At 47.1% G+C, this 18872-nt stretch overlaps 1 protein-coding gene across 2 annotated transcripts in view; it reads right to left on the reverse strand.

Moving 5' to 3' along the window:
- The window catches only part of PPP6C (protein phosphatase 6 catalytic subunit), a 35889-nt gene that overhangs the window by 14498 nt on the left and 2519 nt on the right, over positions 1-18872 (reverse strand). For both annotated transcript variants that reach the window (XM_002720442.6, XM_017350096.3), the window contains exon 2: positions 4473-4568. In XM_002720442.6, the coding sequence (XP_002720488.1) occupies positions 4473-4568 (96 nt within the window). The remainder of the gene's footprint in view (positions 1-4472; positions 4569-18872) is intronic.

Here is an 18872-nt window from a genome sequence, read left to right on the forward strand (position 1 = left end):
TTGGTAATAGTGGTTAAGGAACATGTATAAGAGAAACGAAGTGGGCCGGCGCTGTGGTTCACTTGGCTGATCCTCTGCCTGCGGTGCCGGCAATGAGGGTTCTAGTCCTGGTTGGGGTGCCGGGTACTAGTCCCGGTTGCTCCTCTTCCAATCCAGCTCTCTGCTATGGCCTGGCACCTGGCTCCAAGCTTCGGATCAGCGCAGCGCTGGCCGTAGCGGCCATTAGGGGAGTGAACCAACGGAAGGAAGACCTTTCTCTCTGTCTCTCTCTCACTGTCTATAACTCTACCTGTCAAAAAAAAAAAAAAAAAAAAAAAAAAGAGGAACCAAGTGAGTTTCAAATCTCAGCTCTGCTCCTTAGTAACTATGTGAGTTTAGACTCTACAAAATGACCTTATCTCTGAGAATTCTTGAAAAGATACTGACACATAGTGCAGAAAAAAGCACTTTGTTAAACTTAAAACACAGATAAATGTTCAGAAGAATTGTACATTTGAAAAAGTATGTATATTATGAAAGTATAATTTCTTGATTTTGATTTATTTTAGTAGTTTGAAACTGTCTTTTTCTGATCTCTGATCACAGCTGTGTTGTGGCACTGCAGGCTAAGCCATCACCTGCAATGCTGGAATTCCACGAGGGCTGGTTTGAGTCCTGACTGCTCTACCTCCAATCGAACTCCCTGCTAAAGCACCTGGGAAAGCAGAAAACGGCCCACGTGCTTGGTCCCTTGCTACCCACACTGGAAACCCAGACAGAGCTCCAGCCTGGCTCCAGCTTAACACAGCCCCAGTCATTGAAGTCATTTGGGGAGTGCACCAGCGAATGGAAGATTTCTAATTGTCTTTTATATAAATAAATAAATATCTTGATAACACAAGTAACCCCTTAGTTTTAATATCATAACCAAAGGAAAACATGACCTGGTTTATTCCAGTTTTGAGGACTGTTTTAAGGCACTGCTTATGAGGATCTTCTATGTCAGGGGTGGGGAATCTTTTTTCTGACAAGGACCATTTGGATATTTATAAAATCATTCATGAGCCACAGAAAAGTTTCAACTTAAAAACTAGCCTGCTGGCCAGCGCCACGGCTCAATAGGCTAATCCTCTGCCTGCGGTGCTGGCACCCCGGGTTCTAGTCCCGGTTGGGGCGCCGGATTCTGTCTCGGTTGCTCCTCTTCCTTTTTTTTTTTTTTTTTTTTTAATACAGGCGGAGTGGACAGTGAGAGAGAGAGACAGAGAGAAAGGTCTTCCTTTGCCGTTGGTTCACCCTCCAATGGCCGCCGTGGCTGGCGCACCGTGCTGATCCGAAGGCAGGAGCCAGTGCTTATCCTGGTCTCCCAAGCGGGTGCAGGACCCAAGCACTTGGGCCATCCTCCACTGCACTCCCGGGCCACAAGCAGAGAGCTGGCCTGGAAGAGGGGCAACCAGGACAGAATCCGGCATCCCGACCGGGACTAGAACCCGGTGTGCTGGCGCCACTAGGCGGAGGATTAGCCTATTGAGCCACGGTGCTGGCCTACTGATTGCTCCTCTTCCAATCCAGCTCTCTGCTGTGGCCCGGGAGTGCAGTGGAGGATGGCCCAAGTGCTTGGGCCCTGCACCCACATGGGAGACCAGGAGAAGCACCTGGCTCCTGGCTTCGGATCAGCGTGGTGCACCGGATCAGCGTGGTGCACCAGCTGCAGCGGCCATTGTGGGGTAAACCAAGGAAAAGGAAGACCTTTCTCTGTCTCTCTCACTGTCCACTCTGCCTGTCAAAAAAAATTAAAAAATAAACTAGCCTGCTTGAGGCCAGAACTGTGGTGCAGCGGGTAAAGCCACCACCTGCAGTGCCGGCATCCCATATGGCTGCCAGTTTGAGTCCCGGCTGCTCCACTTCCAATCCAGCTCCCTGCTTACGGCCTGGGAAAGCAGTAGAAGATGGCCCAAGTCCTTGGGCCCCTGCACCCACATAGGAGACCTGGAAGAAGCCCCTGGCTCCTGGCTTCAGATGGGCGCAGCTCTGGCCATTGTGGCTATCTGGGGAGTGAACCAGTAGATAGAAAACCTCTCTCTTTCTGTAACTCTGACTTTCAAATAAATAAATCTTTAAAAAGAAACTGAACAGTCATTCAGAGTCTGCTATATGCATACGTTGAAGTTGGAACAATAGGACCAGTAATGTATTATGAACAATGAGGTATTTTTTTTAAGACTTATTTATTTACTTGAAAGTCAGAGTTACACAGAGAGAAAAGAGGCAGAGAGTCAAAGAGACAAGGTGGGGAGGAGGTCTTCCATCCGCTGGTTCACTCCCCAGATGGCCACAAAGGCTGGAGCTGCACCGATCTGAAGTTAGGAGCCAGGAGTTTCTTCCAGGTCTCCCAGGGGGCCAAGGACTTGGGCCATCTTCTACTGCTTTCCCAGGCCATAGCAGTGAGCTGAATCAGAAGTGGAGCAGCTGGCACTCGAACCGGCACCCATATGGGATGCCGGCACTGCAGGCGGCAGCTTTACCTGCTACGCCACAGCGCCAGCCCCACAATATAGTATTTATGATTGCCTGTGTCATCCGTGCAGTTACTCTGCCTTAAATATGACTGCAGAATTGTGCGTGAATTGACTCTGATTAGGGGATGCTCCATGAGTAAATCCTATTGACTGCTTGCAGGGCTGTTTACCTTTTGGCTTTTCATGCTGTTTTCTGGAGAGGGAGCTTATAATAAACTTGACATCTGCATGTCATCAGCTCCTAGACAGAGGCCCCATTATGTCATCTTTGATCTGTTAAAATTAAAGTTCTCTAGAGTGACTTTAGGAATGGGTTTCTTAAAATTTCCATGTATATTCTCTGTAAAAGGATAATAAATATTTGTGTTTTGTTTACATAGAAAAGGGGTGGGGAACATCTGGCCTGTGGGCCATATAGGCCCATGAAATCATTTAGCTTGGCCTGCCCAAACAACCACAGGTGGGCTTCAAAATTAAAAAATTTATAAAGCAGGCTATTTTTTTTTTTTTTTTTAATTTGAAAGTCAAAGCTACCCAGAGATAGGAGAGGCAGAGAGAGAGAGAGAGAGAGGTCCTCCATCCACTGGTTCACTTCCCAACTGGCCTCAATGGCTGGAGCCCCTACTGTTCAGGTTTTATTTCCCAGTTTAAAAAAAAAAAAAAAAAAAAAAAACCCACAGGGGCTGGTGTTGTGGCATAGTAGTTAAATAAATAACCTGCCTGAAATGCAGGCATCTCATATGGGAACTATACATGTCCCGACTGCCCTACTTCTGATCCAGCTCCCTGCTAATGGCCTGGGAAAGCAGCAGAGAATGGCCCAAGTGCTTAGGCCCCTGTACCCTCATGGGAGACCTAGATGAACCTCCTGGCTCCTGGCTTCTGCCTGGCCCAACCCTGGCTGTTGCAACCATCTAGGCAGTGAACCAGCAGACAGAAGGTCTCTGTCTCTCCTTCTCTTTCTGTAACTCTCAAATATTATAAATACATATAAGGGTTCCAAGTTGGTTGAACACTTAGAATCCAAAGGTAAGGTGTGGCCCCCCATTACTGCTTTGAAATTCTTACCAACAGAAACGCAACAGATGAAAAAATGAATTAAATCTTTTTCATCTCATTCCATTAGCAATCTGCTGTGAAATCATGCACCAACAATTTTATTTTCCTGAACCTTTGCTATTCTCATTGCCACTAAAGAAATGATACATTTTTTCTTTTTTCTTTTTCTTTTTTTTTTTTTTTTGACAGGCAGAGTGGACAGTGAGAGAGAGAAACAGAGAGAAAGGTCTTCCTTTTGCCGTTGGTTCACCCTCCAATGGCCACCGCGGCTGGCGCGCTGTGGCCAGCACACCGCGCTGATCCGAAGGCAGGAGCCAGGTGCTTCTCCTGGTCTCCCATGGGGTACAGGGCCCAAGTACTTGGGCCATCCTCCACTGCACTCCCTGGCCACAGCAGAGAGCTGGCCTGGAAGAGGGGCAACTGGGACAGAATCCGGTGCCCCGACTGGGACTAGAACCCGGTGTGCCGGCGCCACAAGGCGGAGGATTAGCCTAGTGAGCCGTGGCGCCGGCCAGAAATGATACATTTTCAACAATGTATGACATGAATAGACTCAAAAGAAATGAACAGAAAGCACAAATGTGGGGAGAAGTACCTAAAACCAAAACATCTCCTACTATTACTAAGAGCAGCTCAAGTTTGTATTTTATATCTTCCACTCCCACCATTCCACAGAACACAATGCTACATTCTATTCACTTTCCAAGTGTTATTTCAACAAACTCCTCGAACAATTTGACTACTGCTTTTATTCACCAGAACAGGAAAAAAGGAAAAAAAGGAAAAAAGTCACAGAGACTGAGGCAACCTAGCTAACCATCAGCTGTTTTCTGTTGTCATTTTAAATTCTGCAGCAAAAATGTTAATACAAATGGACCATGAACACCAAACGTAAAAACCTGCTCATGAAATTTTTACCTGTCCATGTATGTCTCCACACACTGTCACTGGTGTTGATACTGGTTGAACGTTTGACTCTTCTAAGAGGAGGTCACAAACATAGTCACATAGCCGCTGTAAGAGAAATAAAATGCAAGCTTTTACTAAAATATTAAAAATAAGGATCAAATAGAAAATAAACAAGGACATACTTAAAAGGATTAAGTACATATATGTGTGTGTGCATATATATGTGTGTGTGTGTGTGTATATATGTATATATATATATATATATATTATGATTTATTTATTTATTTGAAAGGCAGAGTTACAGAGAGGTACAGGCAGAGAGAGAAGTCTTCCATCCACTGGTTCACTCCCCAAATGGCCACAATGACTGGAGCTGAGCCAATCTGATGCCAGGAGCCAGGAGCTTCTTCTGGGTCTCCCACACCGGTGCAGGGGCCCAAGGACTTGGGCCATCTTCAAACACTGCTTTCCCAGGCTACAGCAGAGAGCTGGATCAGAAATGAAGCAGCCGATTCTTGGATCGGCACCTGTATGGGATGCTGGCACTGCAGGTGGTGGCTTTACCCGTTACACCACAGCACCAGCCTCAAGTACATAGTTTTTTAAAGATTTATAATTTATTTTGAGGGTCATGGAGAGACAGAAAGAGATCTTCTGGAGCCACCATTGTGGTATAGCAAGTAAAGCCTCTGCCTATGATGCTGGCATCCCATATGGGCTCCTGTTAGAGTCCTGGCTGTTCCACTTCTGATCCAGCTTCCCACTAATGTGCCTGGGAAATCAGTGACAGATGGCCCAAGTGGTTGGCCCCTGTACCCACACTGGACACCAGGAAGAAACTCCTGGCTCCTGGCTCTGGAATGGCCCAGCTCCAGCCTTTGTGTCCATTTGAGGAGTGATCCAGTGGATGGAAGTTTCTTCTGGGTCTACCACATGGGTTGCAGAGGCCCAAACACTTGGACCATCTTCCACTGCTTTTCCCAGGCCATTAGTAGGGAGCTGGATGGGAAGTAGAGCAGCCAGGACATGAACCCATATGTGATACCAGCGGCTTTATCCACCATGCCACAACACCATCACCAAGACTAACTATATTTGTTAAATATTTTATTTACTTTAGCCGCAGGGACACAGAAAGAGAGCCAGTTTCCATCTGCTGATTCACTCTCCACGGTGGCCAGAGTTGGAGCTGACACTGGATGTTAGGAACTCAATCCAGATCTCCCACCTGGTATCAGGGACTCAATTACTTGACCCATCACCATTTCTTCCCAGGGTCTACGTTAGTAGGAGGCTGGAGTCAGGAACCAGAGTCAGGCACTAAACCCAGGCAGCCCAACCAACTGAAACAGTAGGCCAAATGCTACTCCTAAGTATACTGTTCTTTTTAATGTTTGTTTATTTTCTTCAATTCGAAAAGCAGAGTGACACATAAAGAATGAGCGGGAGAACAAGTAAATGCACTATCTTCCACTGTCAGTTCACTCCCCAAATGCTTGCAACAGCCAGGGAGAAGCAGAAGCCAGGAGCTTGGAACTCCATCCAGGTCTCCCTCCTCTTTGGGTGGCAAGAACCCAAGCACTTGAGCCATTATCTGCTGCTTCCCAGGATGCATCAGCAGGCAGCTGGATAGGAAGCAGAGGTGTTAGGACAGGAACCACCACTCCAATATGGAATGTGGGTGTCTCAAGCAGCACATCACCCACCTCCCAAGTATATACTTTCTGACAAGAAAAGCAACTATTCTGCGATGATTCTAGGGTTAGATGTCTGTCAGCTTCACATAACACTTAATAATGCATAAGAATGACACAAGGACAGGACCAGCATTGTGGCACAGCAGGCTAAACTGCTGTATCCAATGCCATCATCCCATATGGGCACAGGTTTGAGTCCTGGAAGGTCTACTTCTGATCCAGCTCCCTGTTAATGTGCCTTGGAAAGTAGTGGGAGATGGCCCAAGTACTCGGGTCCCTGCCACCTATGTAGGAGACCCAGATGAAGCTCCTGGCTTTGGCCTGGCCCAGCCCTGGCAGATTCAGACATCTAGGGTGTGAATTAGTGGATTGAAGATCTCTCTCCATATCTTCTTCTCTATATATATAACTCTGCCTTTCAATTAAATAAATCTTTTTTTTCTTTCAAAAAGAATGATATAAGGACTATTCCAAAAGATAAACTCCCTTGCTAATTTTATAGTAAATAATTCTAGAAGTAAATATTTTTATTTGCTAACTTAAAAGTAAATTGTGTAGGCTGGCATTGTGGCACAGCCAGTTAAGCCACTGCTTGCGATTTCTGCATCTCATATGGGTGCCAATTTGAGCCCAGGCTGCTCCATTTTCAATCCAGTTCACTGCTAATGCAACCAGGAAAGCAACAGAAGATGGCCCTGTACCCTGGTGGAAGACCCAGATGGAGTTCTGGGCTCCTAGCTCTGGCCTTGCCCAGCCCTGGTAGATGCACCTGTTTGGGGAGTAAACCAGTGGATGGAAGATCTCTCCCCCTCTCCGTAACTTTGCCTTTTAAATAAATAAATATTAAAAAAAAAAAAAAAGTAAATTGGGGCTGGTACCGTGGCTCAATAGGTTAATCCTCCATCATGGTCTACTACTTCGCAATAAAAAGAACTACTGTCACAAAAATTGAATTAATTAAAAGCGACTTATGATGGGGGGGGGGGGAACCTGTCCCAAAAGGTTATATACTGTATGATTCCATTTATACAACATTCTTGAAATGACACAATTACAGAAATTGGTAACAGATTAGTGGTTGTCAGAGGTCCAGGAGTTAGTGTAGCACACAGAAGTAGGTGTGGCTGGGGCAGGCGCTGTGGCACAGCAGGTTAAGGCCCTGGCCTGAAGCACCAGCATCCCATATGGGCGCCAGTTCCAGTCCCCGGCTGCTCCTCTTCCGATCCAGCTCTCTGCTATGGCCTGGGAAGGCAGTAGAGGATGGCCCAAGTCCTTGGGCCCCTGCACCCATGTGGAAGACCTAGAACAAGCTCCTGGCTCCCTGCTTTGGATTGGTGCAGCTCCAGGCATTGTGGACATCTGGGTAGTGAACCAGCGGATGGAAGACCTCTCTGTCTCTACCTCTCTCTGTAACTCTTTCAAATAAATTAAATTAATCAAAAAAAGAAGTAGGTGTGGCTATAAAATGGTAACAAGAGGAATGTTGGGCCGGCACCATGGCTCACTAGGCTAATCCTCTGCCTGAGGCACTGGCACCCTGGGTTCTAGTCCTAGTTGGGGTGCCAGATTCTGTCCCGGTTGCTCCTCTTCCAGTCCAGCTTTCTGCTGTGGCCTGGGAAGGCAGTGGAGGATGGCCCAAGTGCTTGGGACCTGCACCCGCATGGGAGACCAGAAGGAAGCACCTGGCTCCTGGCTTTGGATTGGTGATGCTCGCTGGCCGTAGCGGCCATGTGGGGGGTGAACCAAGGAAGGAAGACCTTTCTCTCTGTCTCTCTCTCTCTCTCTAACTCTTCCTGCCAAAAAAAATAAAACAAAATAAATAAATTAAAAAAAAAAAAAAAAGAGGAATGTTGTAGTGACAGAACCATGCTGTATTATATGGAATATGGTGCTTGATACATGAGCCTATAGGTGTAATAAAATCTCATAGAACTAAATGTACACATATCAATGAATACAAATAAACCTGAGAAATATGAACAAGATGGTGGGCTGTATCAATGTCAACATCCTGGTAGTAGTACTGGTAGTAGTATTGTATTATAGTTTGACAAAATGTTATTACTAGGGAAAACATTAAATGATACCTGGGACCTTTCTAGATTGTCTTACAATTGCATGTAAATTGACAATCATTCCAAAATTAAAACTGGAATTAATTATAAAGTGCAAATCTAAAATTAAAGAGTCAGGATAGGCATTGTAGTACAGTAGCATCTCATATCAGAGTACTGTTCAAGTCCAGGCTGCTCCACTTCTTCTTCTTTTTTTTTTTTTAAGATTTATTTTATTTATTTGAAAGTCAGAGTTACACAGAGAGAGAAGCAGCAGCAGAGAGAGAGAGGTCCTCCACCTGCTGGTTCGCTCCCCAAATGACCGCAACAGCCAGAACTGGACCAATCCGAAGCCAGGAACCAGGAGCTTCTTCCAGGTCTCCCACACAGGTACAGAGGCCCAAGGTCTTGGGCCATCTTCTACTGCCTTCCCAGGCCACAGCAGAGAGTTGGATTGGAAGTAGAGCAGCTGGGACTTGAACCAGCGTCCATATTGTATGCTGGCACTGCAGGCAGGTGGCTTTACCAGCTATGCCACAGTGCCAGCCCCTGGGTTGCTGCACTTTTGATCCAGCTTCCTGCTAATGCAGAAGTCAGCATGTGGGAGATCCAGATGGAATTCCTGATTCCTGGCTTCAGCCTGGCCCAGGTCTGGCTGTTGTGACCATCTAGGAAGTGAAGTAGCAGATGGAAGATCTCAATCTCTCTTGATACCTATCTCCTTTCAACCTTATCCCCCACCCCACTGTTCTCTTTCAAATAAATAAATCTTTTTTAAAAAGCTGGGATGGGTATTGTGGCATAGCAGGTTAAGATGCAACGTGGGACACCCACACCCCATATCAGAGTGCTGGTTGGGTTTCTGGCTACTCCCCGCTAATAATACACATGGGAAGCAGCAAATTATGGCCCAAGTACTTTGGCCCCTACTACCCATGTGGGAGACCTAGATGGAATTCCTGGCTCCTGGCTTCAGCATGATCCAGTCCCAGCTATTACAGCCATTTGGGGGGAGTGAACCAACAGATGAAAGAGCACTTCTCTCTCTTTCTCTCTTCCTTTCAAATAAATAAGTCTTTAAAAATTAAAGAGTAGCTGGCGCCGCGGCTCACTAGGCTAATCCTCCGCCTTGCGGCGCTGGCACACCAGGTTCTAGTCCTGGTTGGGGCGCCGGATTCTGTCCTGGTTGCCCCTCTTCCAGACCAGCTCTCTGCTGTGGTCAGGGAGTGCAGTGGAGGATGGCCCAAGTACTTGGGCCCTGCACCCTATGGGAGACCAGGATAAGTACCTGGCTCCTGCCATTGGATCAGCGTGGTGCGCCAGCCGCAGCGTGCCGGCCACAGCCGTTGGAGGGTGAACCAACGGCAAAGGAAGACCTTTCTCTCTCTCTCTCTCTCTCTCACTGTCCACTCTGCCTGTCAAAAAAAAAAAAAAAAGATTTATTTATTTGAAAAGCAGTGTTACAGAGATAAGGTAAGACAGAGAGATTTTTCCATCTGCTGGTTCACTCCCCAAATGGCCACAATGGCGTGGCTGGGCCAGACCATAGTCAGGAGCTTCATCCAGGTCTCCCACATGGGTGGCAGGGGCCCAAGCACTTGGGCCATCTTCTGTTGTTTTCCTCGGCGCCATCAACAGGGAGCTGGAGTGCAGCAGTTAGGACTCAGCACTGAAGGCAGTGGCTTAGCCCACTGTGCCAAAGCACTGGCCCCTTCATCCCAATACATTTTTTTTTTTTTTTTTTTTGGACAGGCAGAGTTAGACAGTGAGAGAGAGAGAGACAGAGAGAAAGGTCTTCCTTTGCCATTGGTTCATCCCCCAAATGGCTGTTACAGCCGGCGCGCTGCACCAATCCGAATCCAGGAGCCAGGTCTCCCGGTCTCCCATGCGGGTGCAGGGCCCAAGCACTTGGGCCATCCTCCACTGCACTCCCGGGCCACAGCAGAGAGCTGGACTGGAAGAGGAGCAACCGGGACTAGAACCCGGTGCCCCATCTGGGACTAGAACCTGGGGTGCCGGCACCGCAAATTCACCAAACTTCAATAATAACTCCAGTAATTTTTATAAGAGCAAATGGTGTTTTCTGTTTGTTTCCAAGTTTGCTCCATAAGGCCTACATGTTGTCAGTTACTTGTCTCATTCACACCACCTTTCAGATTTCACATCTTTAAAAAAAAAAAAAGTAGCAGGTTTGAGATAGATGTTTTGCAGGATGGGTAGGACATTTCTTGAGAGGCCTACATCAAAGTCCCTTGGTTTAAGTTCTGGCTCTGGCAACAGTTCCAACTTTCTCCTAATGCACACCTTGGAGTCAGCAGGTGGCAGCCAAAAACCTGAGCTCCTGCCACTCACATGGGAGAAAGACTAAGTTCCAGGCTCCAGATTTGGAGCGGCTCCAGCTGTTACAGGCATTTGGGGAGTGAATCGGAAGATCTCTATGTGTGTTTGTGTCTCTCTGCAAAGGCCTAATTTCCATCAGTGAGAGTCAAAGCCTGTACCATGAATACAATTGGACTATTTCCTGCCTAATGCATCCTCTAATAGGAGCTTCCAAAGCTCACCATCCATTCGTTTCTCCATAATGCATCTGAGAGGTAAGTTCTCTACTTCCTACAATGTTTATCTCCCAACTTCCCACGCTCAGGAAATGTAAAATGTGGGCTCCACTATATACATCCCCGATAAAGATCAGTTATTAAAATATCACTCTAAAAATTTTTTTTTTAATTTCACTAAATTCTACCCTGAAGTAAGCCACACTGCCCTCTAGAGGCCTGTGCTTATCCCTACACTATTCTGCCCTTTCCAAGTTGCTTCTCAAACTGCACTGTAGTGGTGTGTACCACTACATGCCAAGTCTCCTACAGAGCTTGACACAATGTAGATCATAAAGAAGATACACAGATATAGAGTTAACAATAGCCTTTAAGAAGGACCCAGAGTTAGAACTTTTCTCTGCTCCCCATCAGGGATACAAGCAATTTCCCTGAGCAGCTTGTTTGTTTTTTTAATCATTTCACAGACTTTTTTTTAAAGATTTATTTATTTATTTGAAAGTCAGAGTTACACACAGAAAGGAGAGGCAGAGAGAGAAGTCTTCCATCCACTGTTTCACTCCCCAATTGGCCGCAATGGCCGGAGCTGCACTGATCCGAAGTCAGGAACCAAGAGCTTCCTCTGGGTCTCCCATACGGGTGCAGGGGCCCAAGGACTTGGGCCATCCTCCACTACTTTCCTAGGCCACAGCAGAGAGCTAGATCAGAAGTGGAGAAGCCAGGTCTCAAAGAGACGCCCATATGGGATGTCGGCACTGCATGCAGCAGTTACACCACAGCGCCGGCCTCACAGACTGAATTTTTCACTTCCATATTTATGTAGGCTCCTGGAAAGCTTAGGGCCTAACCTCTGAGAAGTAAACTGCTCACAAGAGTCCATAGCCTCAGTACAGATCTGAAAGTAACAATGGGCTGTAAATTGAAGATTATTATGAAACTCTCAATCTCAAAGGCTGAGTATTTGGAAAACACATGTAAATCACTTTTTCTTCAACCAGAGCCCAGATACGCTAGCCAGAGTAAACTTACAGCTGCCTCCCATGCATGAATCTCCCCACTGAGAATGCAGCGAGCTATGTCTCTAAGTCAAAGATGATGCCTCTCACCTCAGTTCAGCAGTACCTTCCAAGTCCTTATCATACACACACAAAAACAAGAAAAATCTATGAAATCTCAGTATATGTAGATTGCCATCTGCAAACACGGTGACCTCATACAGCACAGTCTTGCCACAGGCAAGACACTTGCCCTCTCCTCTCAGGCACTTCACACGCATCTTCGTGTTGCTGTCTGTAGAAAGCATGGCTTCGCTTATGCTCTGCAACAGTCTCTGAGACAACAATCTCAACTCTGTCCAAAATTTAGGGCAAACTACACCACCCTCCCCTTATACCCAACTACCTCTTCATTCTTGAGTAAGAAGGGGTTCACAGCACCCATTCTTAGGAGATCCTATTTCTTCTCTCTACAGTGTCCTGAAGATACTTGTTAACAGTCCTATTTCCTGTTCCCATCTCCCTGTTTCCTCTTGCACCTCAAATACAGTGTTCTAATTTTTAAAAATTACTTATGTGGCAACCGCTGTGGCATAGCAGGCAAAGCCACTGCTTCCAGTGCTGGCATCCCATATGGGCGCCAGTTCTGATCCAGCTCTCTGTTGTGGGAGACCCAGAAGCAGCTCCTGTCTTCAGATCAGCACAGCTCCGTGCACTGTGGCCATCTGGAGAGTGAACCAGCGGATGGGAAGACTTCACACTCTTACTCTCTCTCCCTCTCTGTAATTCTGCCTTTCAGATAAATAAATTTTTGAGGGGTCGACACGTAGCAGGTAAAGCCACCGCCTGCAGTGCAGGCACCTCACTCCACTTCCAATCCAACTCTCTGCTATGGCCAGAGAAATCAGTGGAAGATGGCCCAAGTCCTTGGGTCCCTGCACCCACGTGGTAGACCCAGAAGAAGCTCCTGGCTCCTGGTTTTGGATCAGCGCAGCTCTGGCCATTGCAACAATCTGGGAGTGAACCAGCAGAAGGAAGACCTCTCTCTCTCTCCACCTATGCCTCTCTGTAACTCTGCCTTTCAATTAAATAAATAAATCTTTTAAAAAATTATGTTTAGTTGGCCAGTGCCGCGGCTTACTAGGCTAATCCTCTGCCTTGCGGTGCCAGCACACCGGGTTCTAGTCCCGGTCAGGGTGCCGGATTCTGTCCCGGTTGCCCCTCTTCCAGGCCAGCTCTCTGCTGTGGCCAGGGAAGGCAGTGGAGGATGGCCCAAGTGCTTGGGCCCTGCACCCCATGGGATACCAGGAGAAGCACCTGGCTCCTGCCATCGGATCAGCGCGGTGCGCTGGCCGCAGCGCGCCAGCCACGGCGGCCATTGGAGGGTGAACCAACAGCAAAAGAAGACCTTTCTCTGTCTCTCTCTCTCTCACTGTCCACTCTGCCTTTCAAAAATTAAAATTAAAAAAAAATTATGTTTAGCTGATTTTGCTATATAAATATACCATTCCCTGTATTTACTTTTGTGTATGATATTTATAAAATACCTTCAGCTTAATAAATAAAAATGCATCTAAAATATCTTACACAACATTTCTTTAGTCTCTAGGGATCTGAGATGACAATGTGATTCATATCCTTAGAATCCAGAACATAGTATCTATATTTTCAGGCTACACAGAGTCTCAATCATGGCACTTACTAATTCTTTGTTGCATAAGGTTGCCATCCTGTACCTTATAAATGTTTAACAACCTCTCTGACTTCTGCATTCACTGTCTACTCACGCCAAGTCACTGAATTGTGACAACCACAAATGTCTCCAGAGATTGCCAAATATCCAGAGCAGAGGAAGGCATGCAAGATTGTCCCCAGTCAGAACCACAGATCTAGATCTTTTTCCTAAGCTTAGTAAGACGGTACGACAGAAAGTTCATGGAGGGGGCCAGCACTGTGGTGTCACAGGGAGGTTAAGCTGCTGCCTGAAATGCTGGCATCCTATGAGCACCAGGTCAAGCCCCAGCTGCTCCACTTCTGATTCAGCTCCCTGCTAATGAACCTGGAAAGCAACAGTGGATGACCCAAGTGCATGGGCCCTGTCACCCACTTGGGAAACCCAGGTGGAGTTCCAGGCTCCTGGCTTTGGCCTGGCCCAGCAACAGCCATTGCAGCCATTTGCAAAGGGAACTAGCTCATGGAAGATCGATCGATCTCTCTCTGTCTCTCTCTCTCTATATATATATAGATATATAAACTCTACCTTTCAAATAAATAAATCAATCTTTAAAAAGTATGTTCATGAAATATGGACTGAAAGGATACTCAAGTTTATTTTGGTGCAAGAAAAAACTTTGAAATCCATCCACATCAGTCTTCAAAATGTTCATGGAAAATGTGTATTTTGAAAGAATTATGCATGGAATTCAAAACTGTTTCACACCGGGGTGGGCATACAGCTTATTGGTTAAGATGCCATTCAAACACTGACATCCCATATCAGAGTGCCTGGGTTCAACGTCTGGCTCCACTCCTGGCTCCTGACTTCAGCTTCCTGGTAATGCAGACCCTGCACGGTAGCAGTGATAGCCCAGGTGGTTACGTTCCTGACGTTCACATGGGAAACCTGGATTGAGTTCATGGCTCCCAGTTCTGGCCCAGCCCCATCCCAGACCACAGCAGGCATTTAAGAAGTGAACCAGTGAATGGGAATGTTCTTTCCTTCTCTCTCTACCTCTCAAAATTTTTAATTTTTTAAAGTATATTAATAAAAGGTAGAAATGCCAGTTTATTGGCCTCATGTTCCATGAACTAGCCTACGTCTGTCTTCTCAGCACCACCTCCAGTCACACCAAAAACTACTTCAAACTCCCCAAACAGGCCATGCTCTTTCTGATGAGGCCAAACTGCCACTCGTGGTATTTAATTTGCTTGCATATTATTTCCTTGCCATTTTGCCTATCTGAACTTGGCTCACTCTGCCACAGCTCCTCCTCTGTGAAATCATCCCCAGCTCTTGAATTAGATGCTGCCTCTTCAGTTTTGCCAACCCCCTGGACAGCCTCCTGTTACAGAACCCACCACACTGTAATGATCACTGTTTACCTCTCTATCTCCCTTACCGTATCGACAGACCTCCAAGGCAAACGTAAGTATCTGATTCTACTCCTGGCACTCACAGGGAACACCACTTGACGTAAGTGGCTATTTAAGAAATGTGTGGGTGTGGACATTAGGCACTGCAGTTAAGGGACCACTTGGGAAGCCTAAATCCCATTTGGGAATGTCTGGGTTCCAGTTCTGGTCCTGCTTCTGACTAACTGCTTGTCCACAGGAAGGCAGCAGGCGATGGCTCAAGTACATGGGTCCCTGCCACCCATGTGGGAGACCTGCAGTGAATCCCAGGCTCCTGGCTTCAGCCTGGCCCAGTCCTGTCTGTTGTGGGTATCTGGGGAGTACACATGGGATAGAAGATCTCTGTCTCTGTCTCTCTGCCTTTCAAATAAATAAAAATAAGTAAGATTTTTAAAAATAAAGAAATGTGTTTTGTAAAGCATTGTACAGTTTAACAAACTGATTGCCTATCTCACGCAAAGCAGTATTCTAAAACTGTGGAACATAAAAAATAAATGAATAATTGTTCCACCCCTCAAGAAGCTTGCAGCCTAATAATGGATACAGCCATAGCTAACAAACAAGGCAGAACACTCAAGTGGTAAAATGCAGAAATAAACTACTATGGTGGGGGTCAGGCACTGTGAGACAGTGGGTAAAGCTACCACCTGGGACACCCATACCCCATATCAGAGCGCCAATTCAAGTCCTGGTTACGCCACTTTCAATTCAGCTTCTTGCTGATGCAGCCTAGGAGGTAGCAAATGATGGCTCAGGCCCTTGGGCTCCCGCCACCAACATGGAGCTCCTGGATCCTGGTCTCAGGCCAACCGAGGTCTGGTTGTTGCAGGCTTTTAGGAAGTGAACCAGGCCGGCGCTGTGGCTCACTTGGTTAATCCTCCGCCTGCGGCGCCGGCATCCCATATGGGCACCGGGTTCTAGTCCCGGTTGCTAATCTTCCAGTCCAGCTCTCTGCTGTGGCCCGGAGGGCAGTGGAGGATAGCCCAAGTGCCTGGGCCCCTGCACCCACATGGGAGACCAGGAGGAAGCACCTGGCTCCTGGCTTTGGATCAGTGCAGCTCTGGCCGTTGCGGCCATTTGGGGGGTGAACCAACCAAAGGAAGACCTTTGTCTCTCTTTCTCTCACTGTTCTGTAACTCTATCTGTCAAATAAAAAAAAAAAAAAGTGAACCAACAGAACAAAGATCTCTCTCTCTCCAACATTTTGCCTTTCAAGTTGATAAAAATAATTAATATATTTTTAAAGAATTATTGGCCAGCGCCGCGGCTCACTAGGCTAATCCTCCACCTGCGGCGCTGGCACCCTTGGTACTAGTCCCAGTCGGGGCGCCGGATTCTGTCCCGGTTGCTCCTCTTCCAGGCCAGCTTTCTGCTGTGGCTCAGGAGGGCAATGGAGGATGGCCCAAGTCCTTGGGCCCTGCACCCGCATGGGAGACCAGGAGAAGCACCTGGCTCCTGCCGTAGGATCAGCATGGTGCACTGGCTACAGCGGCCATTGGGGGGTAAACCAATGGAAAAGGAAGACCTTTCTCTCTGTCTCTCTCTCTCACTGTCCACTCTGCCTGTCAAAAAAAATTATTGAAAATTATTTATTTATTTGAGTTACACAGAGAGAGAAGGAGAGGCAAAGAGAAAGAGAGAGAAGAGGTCTTCCATCTGCTGGTTCACTCTCCAACTGGCCACAATGGCCTGAGCTGCGCCAGTCTGAAGCCAGGAACACCTATGGGTCTCCCACATGGGTACAGGACTTGGACTTGGACCATCTTCCACTGCTTTCCCAAGCCACAGCAAAGAGCTGGATCAGAAGTGAAGCAGCTGAGACTCGAACCGGTGCCCATAGGGATGTTTGCACTACAGGTGTCAGCTTTACCCGCTATACCACAGCACCAGCCCCATAAATATATTTTTAAATATTCATTTATCTGAAAGGCATAGTTACAGAGAGGCAGAGGCAAAGAGAGAGCAGTCTTCCATCCACTAGTTCACTCCCCACATGGCTACACACTGGCCGAAGCCAGGCGTCAGGAGCTTCTTTTGGGTCTCCCACATGGGTACAGAGGCCCATACACCTGGGCCATCTTCTACTGCTTTTCCAGGCCATTAGCAGGGAGCTGGATCAGAGGTGGAGCAGCCAAGACTCAAACCAGCGCCCATATGGGATTCCAGCACTGCAGGCAGCAGCTCTACCCATATGCCACAGCGCCAACCCCAATAATAAACACTTTTAAAAAGTAGCGGAGCCAGAAGCTCCTGGCTAAAGATGGGCTCAGTTCCAGCCGTTGCTGCCAACTGAAAGTGAACCAGTGGATGGAAGACCTCTCTCTCTCTCTCTCTCTCTCTCTGCCTCTGTAACTCATCTTTAGAATAAATAAATAAATCTTTAAAAAAAAAAAAAGTGCTATGGATTTCCAGTGTTGGGGTACAAACATTTCTAAAAGTTCACTTTTTAAAATGTGTAAAGCTTTATAAGTTTTGAAGCTCAGATTCGTGAGCATCACACATGGCACCATTATAGCTGGTTTTCCAGAAGACACAGCACAACGTGATTCTGAGGACAAGACAAACAGAATGCCAGACATCAAAAAGGGTCTTAAGGGGCTAGCGTTGTGGCACAGTGGGCTAAAGCCCTGCCCTTAGTGCCAGCATCCCATGTGGGTGCCAGTTTGAGTCCCGGCTGCTCCTCTTCCCATCCAGTTCCCTACTAAATGAGCCTGGGAAAGCAGCAGAGGACAACCCAAGCCCTTGGGCCCCTTGCACCCATGTGTGAGACCCAAAAGAAGCTCCTGGCTCCAGCCTGACCCAGCCCTGGGCACTGCAGCCATTTAGGGAGTGAACAAGTGGTTGGAAGACCTTTCCCCCTCCCTCTGTAACTCTTTCAAATAAGTAAAATAAATCCTGGGCTGGCGCTCAGGAGTAGCAGGTAAAGCCGCCACCTGAAGTTCCAGAATCCCATATGGGAGCTAATTCGAGTCCCGGCTGCTCCGCTTCCGCTCCAGCTCTCTGCTGTGGCCTGGGAAAGTAGAAGAAGATGGCCCAAGTGCTTGGGCCCCTGCACCCACATAGGAGACCCGGAAGAAGCTCCTGGCTCTTGGCTTTAGATCGACCCAGCTCCAGCCATTGCAGCCACTAGGGAGTGATCCAATGGATGGAAAACTTCTCTGTCTCTGCCTCTGCCTCTCTCTAACTCTGCCTTTCAAATAAAATCTTTTAAAAATAAATAAATTTTTATTTTAAAGTGACTACCTTGGAATTTCACAACTCATGTTACTTACCTGAGGAGACACTGGTATTCTCCCAGTTCATTCTCAGGACCTGTCTTCAGCTCCTCAGTAAAATAAGCTGAATAACTAAATGCTCAATTTCCTCACCTAGGAGTCACCTTCAGAACCACCTAGGCACCAGAGTCGTGGCACAGTGGGTTAAGCCACTGCCTGTTTTGCCAGCATCCCACATGGGTGCTGGTTCAAGTCCCAAGTCGGAAGTGGAGCAGCCGGGTCTCAAACTGGTACCATATGGGATGCGGGCATCACAGCTGGAGACTTAACCTGCTACCCCACACTGCTGACCCCCCAAGTTGTAGCCACTTTCATGGACTAACAGTTAATGTGATATTTCTGGAACTTACTCTTACGCTGCATGTCTGATCCAGCTCCCTGCTGATGTGCCTGGGAAAGCAGCAGCCTGTACCCATGGAGGAGACACAGATGGAGTTCTGGAGGCTGGCTCAGCCTGACCCAGCCCTGGCCTTTGTGGCCATTTGGGAAGTGAACCAGCAGATGGAAGGTGTCTCTCTGTGTATCTCTGTCTCTCTGTTACTCTTTCAAATAAGTAAATAAATCTTGAAAAAAAAATTTTCTAAAAATTCAGACAACCTTCAAGTTATAGACTCTCTCCTCCAAAAGTACTTACATATTCAGCAAACTAGACTTTTAGTATATGTGCTGCCAAAGCGAGCACCAAACTAGACTTTTATCAC

This window comes from Oryctolagus cuniculus, chromosome 1 (genome assembly GCF_051225735.1).
Source record: "Oryctolagus cuniculus isolate XC-2025 breed Fujian yellow rabbit chromosome 1, ASM5122573v1, whole genome shotgun sequence".
Taxonomy (NCBI): domain Eukaryota; kingdom Metazoa; phylum Chordata; class Mammalia; order Lagomorpha; family Leporidae; genus Oryctolagus; species Oryctolagus cuniculus.